The sequence below is a fragment of the Archocentrus centrarchus genome, chromosome 17 (genome assembly GCF_007364275.1).
Source record: "Archocentrus centrarchus isolate MPI-CPG fArcCen1 chromosome 17, fArcCen1, whole genome shotgun sequence".
NCBI classification, from domain to species: domain Eukaryota; kingdom Metazoa; phylum Chordata; class Actinopteri; order Cichliformes; family Cichlidae; genus Archocentrus; species Archocentrus centrarchus.
Genome location: NC_044362.1, coordinates 24,295,118 through 24,313,356, shown reverse-complemented (window position 1 = coordinate 24,313,356; position 18,239 = coordinate 24,295,118). Strand labels below are relative to the sequence as shown.

Below are 18,239 nucleotides of genomic sequence, written 5' to 3'. Positions count from 1 at the left end.
TCTGCATGAACTCTGTCTAAGTATGTTTGTGAAGTAACGTGGCACAACACCTTCTTGCTATTTCCGATTTTTCCCTTTTGTTGTTTGTTTGTCACTTACGATGAAGTTATCCCGGCAACTTTGCTTATAACTTCTGCATTCCTGCTACTCAAAGTCACAAAAAGAATCCCATGTAAAAATGATGCAGGTTCATTGCATATATATATTTATATCTGATTATGCAAACTGTCTTTGATCATTTTGAGACTGTTCAATACTTGATTTCTGCAGATTTATTTTTGCAATTCCTAATCAAGGTTCTATACATACAGTAATACCACAAAAGCCACAGTACTTTAATGAAATTTCTGTAGTTGGAATGAAAAAGGATTGTCATCTAACAACAGTTGTGGGCTCCTAAAATAAATCCATGCTAATAAAAGCAAAAAATAAAAATAAAAAGAGCACCAGGCAACTTGAGATTCAAAATTGGACTGGGTTTATTTAATTACCATCACAAAATCATGCTCATGAATTCCTTGGAGGGAAAAAAATATCAGCATGGAGCCCTGCCAGTATGTGCTGTTTTATTAGTGTATGCATACAGTACCCTAATAAAAGCCAGTCTTCAGATTAAGAATGGGAAAAGAGAGGAAGTATAAATAAGAGTTCATTTCCAAAATCCCAGACTGTTTTGGGGGGAAGATCATTACCTGAAGCTCGGTTCATCTATACTGATTCTTAGAAATTGTTTTGTCAAAGTTTAAATTACTTAAAATCCTTCACAACATATCATCTGTTTTAATTTTGAGCTATCAGTGCAATCAATCATTTAGGCAAATTGTGTGCACAATATGTCTTCTCAGAACAGAGCTCATTTATTTGTTCCTAGGAGAATATATTCAGCTTGATTAGATGAGTTTTATTGCACATTCACTAGATGGGGAGGACATACTCGTATTCACAAATGCCTTTCAGTATATTTAGTGCATCTGAGTGGCAATTTCAGAACCCTGTGATAGATAAACAGGCTCTCCTGCTTTGAGCCTAGAGTGGTGGCTATGTGTATAGGGATATAAAGAACTGAAACATCACAACATGAGGAACCTAAAGAAAAATGAATAGGCCTCAGAGCCAATCCCCACCTCCTACACACATTTTGAAATCCACTGGTTTGCCAAGACCATGGAGAGAGAGACAAAGAACCAAACCCGCCTTCGACCAGCTGGGGGTGGAAGCATTTTTCTAAATCATATCAGACTACATTGGAAATTTTTTTGTATGACATCACAGAAAGGGTGGAGAACGCTGTAGGGGTGCAATTTCACTTCCAAACCAGGAGATGGAGACTGCTGCAGCCCCCCCCCCCCCCCCCCCCCCCCCCCAAAAAAAAGAAGAAGGGGGAAAAAAGTAAAAAAATATATATATAATTTATTCAAATGTCATATGTGACAACTTGTAAATGACTTTTTCTGATGCAATATGAGACAGCTTTAGTCAATTAAACTAAATTGATTACATTCCCTGATTTAATTGTGGAATAATGCTGAACAGTGCAAACTGTATCAAATAAATAGTGTTTGTGTGTCTGTGTGATAATGAAGGGAAATCTGTTGATATATTTACAGAATATTCCAAAATGCTGCCTGTTTCCCTAATGGGACACATGGTATTACTCGATTATTTATGGGATTTCTGGGATTTTTTGTCCACTCCTTTTATATAAATACACATTCTTTATTTGTCTGTGTCTCTCTCGCAAATGCACTCAGACACATATGGTGCGTGAGTCAACCTCCCACCACCCAGCTAGACTGACGTCCCCTGCTAAACAGAGCAGGAACTTGACAAATATGATAAGATCCAGCAGCAGGAAAATTTCAGCTTCCTCTTGCATTACTAGTTGGTAAAACCCTAAAAGGTGAGGAATTAAAATGAGACCAGAGGTATTACTCACTTGTGTTTGTGTGTGTGTGTCTAGATAAGAGGTCTATGCATGCTGCAAAAGGCCAGGTGACGACATGTGAGAAGCAAGGTTCAAAGCAGAAGCAGATGATACTGAAACCTGCAGTCTCTGTGTGTGTTTGTGCGTGTGTGTTTGTGTGTCTGTAGCTCTTTGTGTGGGAGAATATGCCACCCAACCTCAGGCAACACAAAGATATTCATTACAGTGGTGACTGCTAATCCATATGTTTGTATGGCAAGCAGTTCCCCATCACTCAATTGAGTTTCTTCTGCGAGGTTTGCCTCTGCCTCTGAATGGAATCTGTCACCGGGGGAGGTGAAATGTGAGGGGGTGAATTTTAGTGTATTTTGTTTGTCAATTTTTACCAGCTTTCTGAGACAGTCAAAGTGCTTCCAAATGTCAGCTCTGTACTGCAGTATCAATATGATTAGCTCACTCGTGCCACACCTCTTCCTCTCATGTTATCCAAATCAATATCAGCAAGTTCTTGTCCCAGCATTCCTGACATTAAAGCAGATTCTATATTTGTTGCTTTTCCTTATAGAAAATTAGGGTGTTTTAGTGACTCTCTGAAACAGTGTTGCCAGTGCTTAGTCATTCATGCTACTAAAAGAGTGCCTTTAACTGACTGAAAAAAGCCCTAAAAGGGTCATACTGAACAAGAAAGTCTTTAAAAGCCACTGAGAATCAACTTAGGAACTTGAGGGCAAGACCGCAGACTATAAAAGAGAATGGATATATACATATATATGTATACATATCTAAAAGATTTCATATTATCCCCAAAAAGCACATCACTCTCAAAGTGCATGCTAACTTGTGGTTCCTAAAGTTTCCAAAAGTAGGATAGGAGGCAGAGCCGTCAGCTACCTATTCCCTTTCCATTGGAAACGGCTCCCAGTTTCTTTTTCTGTTTTTAGGATTAGGCTTCACACTTTGCTTTTTGACCCTTAACCATCCCTTATTTCTGCTCCCATAGGCTCGGGTTGAATGTACTGCTTTCATTTTTTTTTTTTTTTTTAAGCCCAAGTTTGTTATTTGGGCAAGACCAATCAGCTAGCTGGCTATTGTGAGTGTTTAGGTAACAACGAGATTCATCATCTTAACTATTAAACTGCATTTAATAGTCAAACTGATAAACATAGAACTAGCAATAAATCTAAATATCAGATTGTTTATGCAATTGTGGTTTTGTCGGTCCAGTTTTTTGGCCAGTTACACCCAGTAATTCAATTCATCAGTCTGGTCAGGAATGGTTATTTCAGATGTCTGAGCAAAGAAAACTGTCAAATCTTTGCTTTTATTCTAAACTAATGACAGCTGCACATTGCCAAACCACAAGGAATAAAATGAAGGTCAGGCTTCATTGCAGAGATACAATTTGAAGCACAGCCACTCAGTACTAGTGTTTGGAAAATCTTTAGTTTCAACCACAGTGAAGTTTGTTCTATGCACATATGGAGCCAGGTGGCCGAACCTGCTGTCCCTTCCCGGCTGGCCAGAACAGGCTTTTAGACACATCTCCTTCCACAATGCAGCACCCAATCGGCACAAATACGCCAAAAGCATCATGACAAAGGGGTGCGAACCAGCCGACAATTAGCTAACTGAAAATGATCACAGGCTAGTAAAAGACAAAGTGGGCTTTTTATGCTCTATTGAATCCCGCTTCAAATGCAGACACACAAGAACGCTCATGCAAAAACCTGCTTCAGTGATGCTCATTTTTAGCAGATACCCGAGCTGACGCCGAGTCTTCAGGTTTTAATTAGACAGTGGACAAAGCCTTTGATCTGACCTCTTTAATATCCCCTCCTTGTTAATCAGTGTGATCCTACAAGCCTCTCACTAGCCTTGTGGTGCATGCTCGCAGCAGTTCACTCCTGACAGCGTGCCCTCTCTCTTGCCTTGCCAGGTGAAGTGTGACCAGTATTGGCCATCACGAGGAACGGAGACCTACGGGATGATCCAGGTCACCATGTTGGACACTGTAGAGTTGGCAACTTACAGTGTTCGTACTTTTGCCCTTTACAAGGTAGAGTAGCCTTTTTCATTTCCAGTCTAAATTTAATTCCTCATTTTTCTGCAGACATTTAAAGGCTATTATACTCGAATAAATTTTCCATTACTGTAAATGTTTTTGGAACTTCCAAGATTCTGCTCGTTTTTTTTCTTCTTCTTCTTCTTCTTCTTCTTCTTCTTCTTCTTCTTCTTCTTCAAGAGGCAGTTAAAGTTTTATTTTTTTCACTTTGATTCCTGTACTTCACTGCAGTGATGATATGTCTTATGGTTTGTCCTTTATTTCCCCTCTTCCATTTCTTTTTCCATTAGTTGCTTATAATTTCTAACATTATTATAATTCCTAATTAAATGCAAGTCTCTGGCTGGACCGATTAGTTGGTTTCAATCAGAAATGGCGACAATGCCAAGAAACCCCTTTGGAGGAACCACTGGGGTTCAGTTCCAAAATTATACATGTTATCTACACCTACACTTGCAGCATGATCACAGCCCTAAAAGTAGAGCACTTTATATACTATCAAAAATATGAGTTAACTTGAGACCTTAGCTGAAAACGGTGAATCACATGTGCTTTTCAGATTTCACTGCAGAATTTCAGCTGATTTTCATCAGACGAAAAGCAGCATGACCTTTACTTATTAAAAAGTGAAAAGGTTTTTCTTTAAAAAGCAGCCAGTTCACTATGCCAGAGTATCCCACTAAGCTCAAGCTAACACCTTTCTGTTTTACTGACTCAACTGATTCCCCCACAGAATGGCTCCAGTGAGAAGAGAGAGGTGAGACAGTTCCAGTTTATGGCCTGGCCAGACCACGGGGTGCCCGAGTATCCCACGCCCATTCTGGCCTTCCTTCGGCGGGTAAAGGCCTGCAATCCTCCAGACGCAGGGCCCATGGTGGTCCACTGCAGGTGGGTACATGAAGAAACAAGCTGTGCATTTAGCCATGCATTAATCAAATATAATAAAACTGAATTGCCGTCAAAATATTTTACTGTAAGTACTTGTAAGAATAGGAGTAATGCATCTACACTGTAAAGGACATCATTTGCAAACAGAAATGTTGTTGTTGTTCTGAACAATAGTATTAATTTGTCTCAGTGTTTGTGTTCAGCCAGTCAAAAAGGGGAAAAACCCCCTCTCAGGATGCCCCTAAAGTCTATCTGCAGCAACATGCTTAATAGTCCTGGTCTTGAACTGACAGGTGTAAACCAACTTACCGTGGAAGATATGATGTTGAGTTTTCAGCTGTCATGTATAGAGAGACAACATAACAGGACCTGGAATCTTACTTTACGCTAATATCCTCAGTGCATCTTAATGTATATTTGTTTTTGATGCACTGTGCAAACAGTGAAATCTATTAATTTTTCTCTGCTCCTCTCCATCAGCGCGGGTGTGGGCAGGACCGGCTGCTTCATTGTGATTGATGCCATGTTGGAGCGCATGAAGCACGAGAAGTCTGTAGACATATACGGCCATGTGACGTGCATGCGCGCCCAGAGGAACTATATGGTCCAGACCGAGGACCAGTACATCTTTATCCATGAAGCCCTACTGGAAGCCGCCACCTGCGGCAACACCGAGGTGCCAGCACGCAACCTTTACGCCCACATCCAGAAACTCACCCAGCCCCCGCCCGGAGAGACAGTCACTGCTATGGAGCTGGAGTTCAAGGTGAAAGCCGAAGCGCGCATATCAAAAGTTTTTAATTTCTTTCATAATTACATTTTAACTCTAAAAAACAGCTTTCACTTATTTACAGATGCTGCGCAGGAAGTGGTAATAATTAACAGATGTTACAAAATAAAGTTACCGTTCTGCCTGTTTTTTTCCTCACATCAACAAAACCTGTTTGCACCGCCGCTTTTATGGTGTAATTTTGTCAAAGGTGCAACAGACTGCAGCTGCAAAATCAGTGTCAGTGTCACAAATAATTAATTCACCAAATCAGCCAGTGCACAGGAATTTTTCTCAGGGCCATGAATGCTGAGACATCATAGCTGTTTGCGCAGCAGCATCACTGCATACAGGCCAACACATGTTTCAGGGACAAACGTACGAGAACAAACACACATAAACACAAACACATCAACACGCATGCACGTGGGGAGTTACAAAATGACTGACACTCACACATACACACAGCTGGTGCTGAAGGTCGCAGTCGCACACACGCACACCTTCTGTCAATAGCCATTGACTGTGATGTTATTACGCACTCTCCTCCCAGCGCGGCTCTGCCATTAGCCCTCTTATGACCATGATCCATTCTGTTTGAAGTGATAATAGCATCTACACTCCTGCCAACAACAGAGAATGAAAGAGTGAGAGAATGATTGTGGCGTACGTGGGGGCCACAGCCTCCATGCCCACACAGTCTGGCCACACCGCACGCACACACAAATTCTGCTGGAGTACGATAACTGGCCATACACGCTCCTGTGCCGTCCATCTGTGCTCTGTCCACTGCCAGCATTGAGCATGTCACGCCTACAGTCCTTCAAGCAAGCCCTGGGACGCTATGGGAGACAGTCTACCACAGATAGCAGATTTCTGAATCAGTCCATCTCCAGTTAGAAATAAACTTTTACGTGAACCTGTCTTTTCCTTATTTTTATATATATATATATTGTTACAGTGGTTAATGCTCATATTAAACATGGCCAAAGTTTCAAATAATGAAGTCAGCTTGCATAAAAGTAATGCGTATTAGCCAATTCTCAAGCTTCAGACTGTTGTAAACACTTTATACTCTTGGCTCTGTATGAATTCAAAGAGAGCGGATATCCCTAATATGATCATCTTAGACACAGAGTTCTAGCTATGATCAACAAAGCCCCATCTACCTGCTGTTTAAACCAGCTGTTGGTTTTAAGGGAGGAGAGCAAAAATTATTTATTTCACACAGTGGATACAGCACCAAGGACCAGTATATCTTCCTGAGAACCAAGGAAAAAGAAAAGTATCTTTCAATGTAACTGTTTCTGTGACCACTACAGAGGACATAAGGTCTCAGGAGGAAAAGATAAAAATGGATAATTCTGAGTCATGCAAAACTACGTTATTAGAGTTCAAGAATAAAAACATGAAGCTAAAAATGAGCATAACAGAACCACTTTAAGTCTGGTTAAAGAACTAACATGCATGTGTTTCAGGCTTCCTTGTTTGTTTACTTTTCGCTAATTTTTTTTTCCTCCATCTTTTTCCCTGCCTGGGTTCTTCCCACCTTTTCTTAAACAGAGACTGGCCAACTCCAAAGCCCACACGTCACGCTTTATCAGCGCCAACTTGCCCTGCAACAAGTTCAAGAACCGCCTGGTGAACATTATGCCTTTTGAGTCCACGCGTGTCTGCCTGCAGCCCATCCGAGGTGTCGAGGGCTCCGACTACATCAACGCCAGCTGCATTGATGGCTACAGGTCAGTAAAGGACTTCATCTTCAAGATCTGAGTGACTGTGGAGTTAAAGAGCTGAGCTTGAGCTTGCTATAAAAGACAAGTGTGGCATTATACTGAATTTTTCTGTCAACAAATCCAACCCAGCTAAGCACTAGTTTCCCACTCACACACTAACTTTACAAATGCTGCGCCGTCTTTGACTCTCATTTCCGAGCCCGTTTGTTCCTACTGCAAATTGTAAAGAAACATGTAAGCCTTGTTTCACTTATAATTTTAGGGCATCATAGCAGGAGTAAATGGAGAATTTGTTGAGGGTATCCTGAAATACAAACAACACCAAGTAATAGAAAAGTTTCCTAGTCCCACTTTGAAGCATTATCCCGTGTTTTTTCCAAAATGCACCATCGTCAACTGCTACCGTCACCAGTCCTGTTACTGGCTGTAGTAGACAGGCCGTGTGTAGGCACTTCACAGCTTGCTCATACTGCTAGTTTGAACAGCCCTGTATGTGGGATTGGCTCTAAATAAACTACAATTTGAATGCTCAGAGTAATTAAGAAACATGTCAACAGTTTACTTGATTTTAACAGTTTTTTTAGACAATAACAAATTATGTAATGCAACAAAAAAAAAAAAAGGCTGAGGTTTTGGTAACAGATGCAAATCTAGTTAGTGCAATTAATAAATTGCTAGTTTTGTTTCTTTCATTGGATTCATTAGTAGAATACAAAATAACACCAGGCTAATCATTTCTGGTTGTTTGAAAGTGTTCACATCTAATTTGTGGTAACAGTAAAAGGCTTTTAGACCCTTTTTATACACAGGGTCAGACTGAAGGCAGAAAATGAAGATGAATGCTGTACAGGGCTGGCAGAGCATCACCAGGGAAGTGTCTGCCAATGTTAATGAGTACTGGAACTCAGGCAGACATAGATAGCGCAGGACTTGCAACCAAATATTAAGTACAATAATTAGCTTTTTGTTAACCTTTCCAATTACCCTCTGTCTCCAAACTTAAAGTTTTCATTCCCACGTGGTTCATTCGATGTGGATGTAAACATCCTTCTACAGTCATTTCTAATTCAATGTCCTGGAGCTCCAACTTCAAACAGCAAAAATTGCATCACTATCCTGATACTTTTCTGACTTTACTGCAGCTGGTTTTTTGGCATCAGTGATTGTTACAGGTATAAAAAATACCATCGGTAGGCACAGTGGGGTGAGTAAAACATATGGCAGGGGATTGGAAGATGTGGCAGCAGTGGGCAGCTTCAGTTGTAAGAATTACTCATGGCTATGGCAGTGCGACTTTCATTCAGTAAGCCACTACTGCCTTTATATTGGGGCTTCTGCTACTGTTGTCATGAGCTCTATGAGTCCAAATTGCTTCCTAGAGGGAGGAAGATGAAAAGGTACCTCTCTGTTCTATATCTGTACAAGCATGGGCAGAGATGGGTCTTCTATGGTTTAAGTAAAGGGATAGATTTAGTGAGCATGAAATGTCATTTAGCTCATGTCGGGGTTCTGCCTCGTACGGGGCCGTGACAGAGACAACACCTAAACTCCCACCTCCCATCCCCCCACCCCCATCTTCACTCCTTTGTTAATGAGAAAGTGCTCCACAGAGGCAAACCCTCCATTGTTGCTGTGTAAATGGCATAATTGCAGCAGGAGAGTATTGTAATGAAGTGTGATTTCTAAAACCCTCCCTGCCTTTTCTTCTCTCCTATGTTTCCTGTGTTTTTCCTTCTTTCTTTTTACCCCCTTCTATCTATGTGTCTCTCTTCTCTCCTCCGTAATCTGTCTCCTTTGCACTTCTTTCCCCTCATGCCGTCTCTCTCCTCCCACCCTTTTCTCCCACTCGCCATCTTAATTTTTCCATCCAAACATCATGGCAGAGACAGACATCCGGGTGGGGACCTGTTGTGTGCACCAGCGGCACTGTGTAATTAAGCCGCTTTTAAACGCGGGCATAAATAAAAACTAAACAGGGGCCTCCAGTGCCCTTCACCCCAGCGCCTTCAAGAAAAGCCAATAATATGCTAAGCTAATGAGAGGCGAACCATTGATTCCAGCTATGCTATCAGGGGCGCAAGCCCTGGATACGCTCCGATGCAGGCTGGAGTTTTAGTATTGTAATGAGGTTGAAATGAAACACTATGTCCTCAAGCACTGCAGTCATGTGGGATGATGCAGAAAGTGCTTTGTGCTGTTTGGCTGTGCGCTCATTGGGACATTGTGCAGAGAAGTTGGTATTGTGTGATATGCTTAGAATTGTTTTTGTTTTGGCTAGGGGCCATTTTTATGGGGAGGTTAGAAGGGTCTACCCTATCAATTTAAATTTTAGCATTCATCCCCTGGTTAGCTTTGCTTTTCTTTCCTTCCTTTTCTTCCCCCGCTGTTCTCAAAATCCCTTTTCCTGCTTTCTCATTTTCTTCCTTTTCCTCTCCCCCCCCCCCCGCCTCCTCTCTTCTGTTCTATTCCCTTCACCCTCCTCGTCCTCGGCAGTGAGTCCTACATTGCACTCTGATGACCAGCTGGAGAAAGCAGTGCTCGCTCTTTCATCTCCTCTCTACATCCTCTCAGTACTTTGCACATCTCTGCTGTAAATTTTGCGTTTTCGTCCTCCGTTTTCATCTTTTTAATTTGATTCCTCACTCTGTTGCTTCCCCTTCTTTGTATGTCATCTTCTCTCCACCAATCTGTTGTTTCTGTGTTTGTGTGAGCGAGGCCCAGAGCATATTCTAATCTCCCAGTTCCACATTAGTGCTGTGCCTGCAGCACCTTCATTAGCTGTTCAGCCATGGCTCAGCGTGTGTGTGTGTGTGTGAGAATATACTTGCAAAACTACTGCACCCGTAAATGCCTACACCTGAATGCCAGTTTACATGTGCTGCAAACATGTGAGTGTGTGTGTGTGTGTGTGCGCGCATTTGTGAGTGCATAGTTCTTGTGAGTTGGATTACTCAGCTGCCTCTCTGTGTTGATCGGCGCACTGCTGCCACCTACTGCTTGACAAAAAAACTGCTCACTTGGACCAAAGTCACGTAGGACACCAGCACAGCTTTGGCACCTCAGTGGATGAGCTCATCTCTAGTTTTGTGAGCATATCAAGTGCTGTCTCTCTCTGATTCTGTGCTCCAAAGAGGAGTACAGAGGATCTATTGGCTCGGGTTACTGAAGAATGAGGATAGTTGCCATCAATTATTTACCATGTACAGGAAATGTACAGGAAATGTCTTGTTGCCATTGTCATACCTTCAGTGTATACAAAAACTGCAAAGAGGATCTGAAATATCCAGCTGAATAGTTTCAAGCTGCTTTTGTTTACCTTTTGCTAAATATCATGTTATTGTGTGCTTTTCTTTTTGTGTATACTGTAAATATCATCCAAATATGTCGGGTCTTTTTTGCCCTTTAAGTTTTATTTCAATAAGTTCATGTCTGACTATTCAAAGACTTTTTAAGACTTAATTTTCAGGGAGCACAGTGGGAATAATTCCTTTACTAACCACTCTACAGCCACAGCTCTTCTTTAATCATTTAATCCTTTCTGGTTATTGCTTTGGGATGTGCTTCTTAATGCCAGTTGTAAAAGCACCATAAAGTTTTATAATTATTATGCATGATCTTTACCTCCTCTGTGTGAATTTGCATCTTCAGACAGCAGAAAGCCTACCTGGCCACGCAGGGCCCACTGGCTGAAACCACTGAAGACTTCTGGAGGATGCTGTGGGAGCACAACTCCACCATTGTTGTCATGCTGACCAAGCTACGAGAGATGGGACGGGTAATACACGAGCGCATACTGAACATACATAGATCCAAACCCGTGAGGTCATTGGAGCACTTGAGGAAATGATTCATGGGCTCTTCATACATGGGCTACTGTATCAGATTTTTTGCATTCTGAGCATTTTTATAAATATCAAAGCAGTAAATTGAGTTTCAAATTTTGTAAATACTTTTGAGACTTTGATTTTAGTTTGATGATGCATACCTTCTCTTTTTTTGCTGAGGGAATTATATGTCTGAAGTATAGACTATGAAGCTACAGTCAGGAGACACTTAGCACAAAGGCTGGATACCAGGGCAAACCGCAAGCCAGGCTCTATCATACCTCTCTTTAGCCGCCCACACAAAGAGGTAGTCTTAGACTGTTTTTTGTCGTTGTTAACCTTTAGAGAGTTTTTTTTTTCTTCTTTCAGTTGTAATGATAAGTTAAAATAACCAAGTGTTGGCTCCAGGTTTTAAGGGACATGTATAGCATAAGAACGATCTGGTCTAATCTTAACTTTCAGCCAGATAGTGAATAAATCTCTCAAATTGTCATGTTCCTTAAAGGAAAAAAAACTGGCACACTCATCTTGGCACCAATTTGATTAAATCCATAATATCTTACTGTGAGCTGTTCTGTGATTATGCAGGTGATTCTGACAGCACTCAACTACATTTTACAGCTTTTATCACCCTCTCAGCCGTAATCACAGCTGATGAAAAAAGCTCTCATGCACATCATCGCTGCAGTTAAGAACACAAACAAATTATGTAAATATTTTGCCACCTAAGATGAATCAGGCAAAATTTCAAAACCAAAGATTAGTCTATCAGGATTTTCTTTTGTAAGCAGAACCATTCTTATGACTTCAAATGACTAATAACGTGAAGTTACCCGTCCTAAAAACATCCAGGCAGTCATTTTTCTCTGATATGTTTGGGGAGAAAGGTTCTTTAAATTGAAGTGCTGAAAGTTTCTTCCTTTGTTTCTCTCTTGCAGGAGAAGTGCCATCAGTACTGGCCAGCAGAGCGTTCAGCCAGGTACCAGTACTTTGTGGTGGATCCAATGGCTGAGTACAACATGCCTCAGTACATCCTCAGAGAGTTCAAAGTCACAGATGCCAGGGTGAGTTCACTCTGTGTGTGAAACTCTGCAGGTGTGCCCGTGTGTTTGTGTGTGTGTGTGTGGACTTGAATATGTCTATGTGCGTGTCTTTAAGGTGGTGGAGGTTGGAAGGTTCATTGGCATTTTCCACAAATACAGCCATCCAGCCAAAAATCCATCTTAATTTTAGGTCTTCATACGAATGCTGACAGTCACGCTAAGTGTTAAGAATTATACCGACTGTAATTTCAAGGTAGAGATGATCAGAACGCGCTCTGTGTTATTTTTTCTGACAGGCTGACATCAAGTGAATGCGCCATCAAACATTTTCACCCGGATTTAGCAACAGCGCGCTTGCTCTATGGATTGTGTGTGTTTCTGTGCCTGTGGATGTGTGTGCGCACGCGTGGACGTTGGTGCATGTGCGCTTCGCGATCACTGTGAAAATACATGAAAAGCATAACCTTCAATCCCTGAGGGCCAGTACTGCAACTCCCTGTGATGCAGTAGTTTCAGTGAGCTATAAATATACTTTACTGTCATCTGAAGGCTCCCAGCACAGCAACACTCTAATCCCACATCCACTCTTTCTTTTATATGGGCGTGTGTGTGTGTGTGTGTGTGTGTAAATATATGTTCCTCTCTGCAGTTTGTAGACCTGAATATTTGTCTATACGTATGTTTTTGCTTTGTGAACTGAGTTTTATGGCCCCGTCTTCGCCGGGCAGCCATGTAAAAGAGAGCGAACGGCTCTCACTGGGCTCCCATGTAAATAAAGGCTGAACAAATTATATGTTTAGAAAGACACTCAATATATCCTGACATTACACTACCACCAATGTGAATCCTGTTTACTGTGATCTAGGTGGTCAGCTTTATTCATATTGCATCTCAGGTGGATATTTGATGATCAGATGGCTGCAGTGACAGCCAGCAGGGTACTCATAAACCTGTGCTCTGTGTGTGTGTGTGTTTCTTTGAGTTCAAAGCACAGAGAAATCTGTGAAGCACACACTGTACTCAAACTCCCTATCTGCTGCTCCTCAGGATGGACAGTCCAGAACAATCCGCCAGTTCCAGTTTACCGACTGGCCAGAGCAAGGAGTGCCAAAAACTGGAGAAGGCTTCATTGATTTCATTGGACAAGTGCACAAAACCAAGGAACAGTTTGGACAGGATGGACCAATCACTGTACACTGCAGGTGAGGAGGACCATGCTTTTTAAGGTTGTGTTTTTAAGTGTTGGGGAGAAAACAAAAGTAATGATTCATTTTGAGCAATGTTGTAAATAGACAGTAGAGGTAGTAATACCTCTGTCTGTGTCTTTGTGTTTCTTAGTGCTGGGGTGGGGAGGACCGGAGTCTTCATCACCCTCAGCATCGTGCTAGAGAGGATGAGGTATGAAGGTGTGGTTGACCTCTTCCAGACAGTAAAGACGCTTCGCACCCAGCGGCCTGCCATGGTGCAGACTGAGGTAAGGGCGATGTACTGATGAGTTTTTCACAGTCAGCGGTGTGCATTTCTGTGATTTAAACTTGATGCAATCTAGAGTGTCCTTTCAGGAGGGCACCATGAAAGCAAAGATTTAGTGACAAATCCTTCTTTAATAGAGGTTTTAGGAGGGTGTAAGAAATCCCACAGCAAACTCAACTAATGCTATCAAAGCAGCCCTGCGTCAGATTCTCCTTAAATGAAGAAATCATAACTACATTATGTAACAAAGCATTAGGAAAAAAGAGACTGACATGGTGGGAAATTAAATGAGCTCATAAACCTTTTTTTTATATATATATATGAACACACACTCTTCTGGTCATTTCTTTGCTTTTGTGATCGGCTTTATGATGCTTTGGTGTTTTTGTGACATTAGTTTAGAAAAATACACTATAAATACAGATTACAATAAATGCTGCTGCTTCACACCAAGTTAACAATAGAAGCACTGACTTTGTGTAAACATTTTATTAGCTGGCTGTAACCAATTACAATAACTGTTAAACTAGGACAAGTGATGAAGACTTTTTCATCGTCTTCTTCCTTCTTCTGTACAGGACCAGTACCAGTTGTGCTACAGGGCAGCACTGGAGTACCTGGGGAGCTTTGACCACTATGCAACGTAACCACTCCCACCGAGCAGCTTCCCCGGTCAGACCTCTCAGGAGTGTGCCAAGTGTCTCATCTCAGCCGCCATCCACTCACTTGACCCCCCCCCCCAAAAAACCCTGACCCCTCGCAGCTACCGGAGGGGTGGAGAAAGGGATGAGTTTGCAAACCTGTTGACAGTTTTTAACCAATCACAGAGATACATGCCGAGTTAACCAACCACCTGAGATGTTTGCTTTAAAAATAATAAGAAAACATTACAGTGACTATTGACAACTATGACAACTCTTGTACAGACCCGACGGTGCAGACTGGCAGCTCGCCTCTCTGCTTCATCGAAGCCAAACCTCCCTGATTGTCAAAGGCTACTGGTAGCACAATGAGAGCATTTTCTTTGTTTTGTTTTTTTGTTTGTTTGTTTTTATTGTCAATATCATGATTCATTTTGTCAGATGTTATCGTTTAGTATACACCTTTTGGTTGTTTTTATTTTAATATCAGGCATTTCTTTTGTCTTAAACTGCCCAGCAGCCTCGGGTATGCATTATTTTCTGAATCATTTATAGGGTACTTTAGCACAGGGGATATGTGTTTTTAACATGTTCCTAGGTACTAATACAGGAGGACCACTGTTCTCCGAGCTGCTGATTTCTTTTGTCATATCACATTGTTGTTTTTATTCATTTTATGTGTCATAAACATTGTTTTTGGTCTTACTCAGTTCAATAACTCAAATTTTGCCTTTTCACTTGCCATTTCAAGTGTAAGAAAAAAAAAAATCAACTTTGAGAAATTGATTTCAGAGCACAGGCTTGCTGTAGTTGTCTTGTAAACGTGGTAGCTAGCTAAAAACACAAGTGAAATATCTAACAAGAGACTAAATCAGAGGTGTACAGAAATGGAAAGCACATTATTTGTATCTTTTTGGGGGATTTTTTTGTTGGGTTTTTTTTCCCTGTTTTGCTTTGTTTTTCATCAGAAGCCTATGGCATTGAGGCCTTCATACTCCACAGAGGAGAACTTACCTGAGGAAAACAGACTTTTATACCCAAAGGGTAGGTGATGGAAAATAAACTCCCAATCTCTGAATATAGATGCTCTTCAAGTCCCTCCCATCTCCTCACTCACCATTAGCCTGATCGGTTTGCTGGAGTGGAACCGAGCAGACCTGAAGGTAGTGGAAGTAGTTCATATGGGCTGAGGAGCAGAGCCATCAATGTTGGTACCTGTACAGAATCAACCATTCCTACCAGAGGGAAAAAGACTCAGCCCTTTGGACTGATATTTTATACAGAAATAGAACTATAAATATATATATATATATATATATAATTATGATTGATTATATATATGTACAATTACACATAGATATATACACAGCTTCAGAAGTATATTGTTAAAAAGGATAAATTCTGCTGATCTACCTAGAGGCACAGCAGAGAGCCTGCTGTCCTAGCGTGTGTATTAATGGAAACACCCGTTGTATCTACTGTACTACCATAGTAACTTTGACAGCTGGTTGTTCGCCCGAATGAGGATAAACAGCAGCAGCCCCCCCCCCCCCCCCCCCCCCCCCCCCCCCCCCAACTCTCCACCACCACAACCACACCCATCAAATGGACGACTCGGCAGGGGCCATCGCACTGCTCAAGCACACAGCTTCTTTCACACAAACTTCAAGAAGGAAGCTTCTGATCCGGAAGGCCCAAGCGCTGTGGTGGAGGAGGTGGTGGTGGTGGTGGTGGTGGTGGTAGGAATGGGAGGACTTGAAAATGCTGGCAAAAAAAAGAAAAATGTTCATTTTTACCTTGTGAATGCTTAGTGCTGTAGGGGTTCGATCTGTTGTACACACAGTCTGTTTTCTATTTGTTGATAAAGAACTGGAATTTCAAAAGAAACTGTTGATGATAAAGAAAAAAACATTGATGTTAATAAAGTTACATAATTGGGTTTTTGTACAAAGACTGGCTTGTGATCCTTTGTTTCTTACAAAAAGTGAAAAGTTAAAATCTCGACTCATAAATCCTACAAGATGCTCTTTACCTCAAAGGGGCACCTGTAACTGTGCTTGCTTATCGCCCACTGAACATGTGGTTGCTTGCAACTATTTTGTGATGTATGGTGGCTATAGTTGTACTTAATTGAGTTTCCTTTGTGTCAAAGCATTTCTAAATGTGTGCGTTTCTGGAGTGGTGGGGAGAGTCTCTGATTTGTAAAAGATATCAGCTGCTTAATACTTTTTTGAGATCCCCCCCCCCCCCCCGGAAAGAAAAGTTTCCTTACTCAGCTTCTGATTATGCCTTTGTACACTGTATCAACAAAATAATCGGAACTCAAGACTTCCATGTGTTTTTTTTAAAAAAAATCTGTTTTATTTCACACTAGAGACCACTTTTTTTTACCCCTTTGGTTTCAAGCAGGCAGAGGGCTCTGTATTGAAGTGGGTGGGGCACTGATGATCCTTGTTTCTGTTGCTATGGAGACATTAAAACACCCATATAAAGCATATCAGCTGAATTTTTTTTTTTCAGATTTTTCATTTAATACATAGTGTCTTAATGTTCTCCTGTAAACTGTATTTTTGGTGTTTTATCTTTGGCTGTATCTCAATAGCTTCACAATTCAATGTGCCACATTTTATAGACTTCTGCATTACCCTGTAGCTGTCAATGATGATGATTAATGATTAGTGTCCAAAGTCTGGTTTATTGATCATTAATAAGTAAATCTGTTATACAGGATCAGTAGTGTTTAGGGATTTTTCAGATAAACTGTGTTCTTTGTCTGGTTTGTAGCATAGACTGTATATAAAAGATGGACATAGCCTTGTGACTCCCCTTTGGGATGCCTTAACTCTAGCATTTTGGCCACCACCACCATGCTGGATAAGTTAACAGCTCTCACTAGGAATCTTGGTTAGTACCTTGGTGCACCCATAGACTGTATGGTGCATTGTACTGGCACAGATAGCTGCTTATTAATGCTAAGTAACATAAACTGCACTCACTGAAACTTAAGCAACTGCTTGGACATGCTGTTAGTAAAATAAACTACAGAGCACACCATGTTATTTTAATTCCAAAACTTCAAAGAGGTCCATTTCACTGTCAAGTTAGCAGAGGAGAGGGCGAGCAGACAGCAAGCAGCTACAGTTTCTGTTGGCGTCCAACTGTCAGCCTCATCTATAATAATGAAAAATTTCAATCTTTATGTATTTTAAACATGAGTTTTTAAAAAAGGTGGCACTGTGGTGTGTTGCTTAGCACTATCACCTCACAGCAAGAAGATCCTGGGTTCGAAACCCAGCCTATCTGTGTGGACTTTGCATGTTCTCCGCCTGTCTGTGTGGGTTTTCCACAGGTACTCTGGCTTCCTCCTGCAGTCCAAAACCTGGCAGTTAGTGGGGGTTAGGTGCTGTGCATCATAATCGGTCAGTTTGGGAATGATCACTGATTGTTTACTTGCGCTTCAGTGGGATAAATTCTCTATTTTTACATTTACCCCTTCCAGCTTTTTGAGTGGAAGTTAAAGACTTAACATCCACATGCAGGTCCTTCTCTTTGCAGTCAGAGGTGCAATACAGCTGAGTGTCAGTGATGATTCAAAATCATGTTGATTCATCAGTGTCTGAAAGCTCAATTTGCTGCATACCTTGGAGGGATACAGGAAATGAGTCACAGAGGGAGTGATTTCTTACCCAAGATCTAATAACAGTTTGGGGGTTGTTTGCTCGTGTTGCCCTGGAGATGCTGCTGTCACTTATATTTGACTAATGACGAGTTCTGATGAAGCATCTGTTGACGTTTTGAACACTTTGTTATCTTAATACATGTTTGTATATCCAGTTCACATCAACGTCGGTGGGTGTGCTTGTAGTAACCCCTCAACAA

General features: G+C 41.4%; 1 protein-coding gene across 9 annotated transcripts in view; it reads left to right on the top strand.

Annotated features, from left to right (window-relative positions):
• The window catches only part of ptprfb (protein tyrosine phosphatase receptor type Fb), a 167,089-nt gene extending 152,440 nt beyond the window's left edge, over nt 1–14,649 (top strand). For all 9 annotated transcript variants that reach the window (XM_030752271.1, XM_030752275.1, XM_030752274.1 and 6 more), the window contains 9 exons: nt 3,861–3,980; nt 4,720–4,874; nt 5,355–5,640; nt 7,207–7,385; nt 11,028–11,154; nt 12,142–12,267; nt 13,294–13,448; nt 13,585–13,720; nt 14,298–14,649. In XM_030752271.1, the coding sequence (XP_030608131.1) occupies nt 3,861–3,980; nt 4,720–4,874; nt 5,355–5,640; nt 7,207–7,385; nt 11,028–11,154; nt 12,142–12,267; nt 13,294–13,448; nt 13,585–13,720; nt 14,298–14,366 (1,353 nt within the window). In that variant the 3' untranslated portion in view covers nt 14,367–14,649. The remainder of the gene's footprint in view (nt 1–3,860; nt 3,981–4,719; nt 4,875–5,354; nt 5,641–7,206; nt 7,386–11,027; nt 11,155–12,141; nt 12,268–13,293; nt 13,449–13,584; nt 13,721–14,297) is intronic.
• The last annotated feature ends 3,590 nt before the right edge of the window (nt 14,650–18,239 follow it).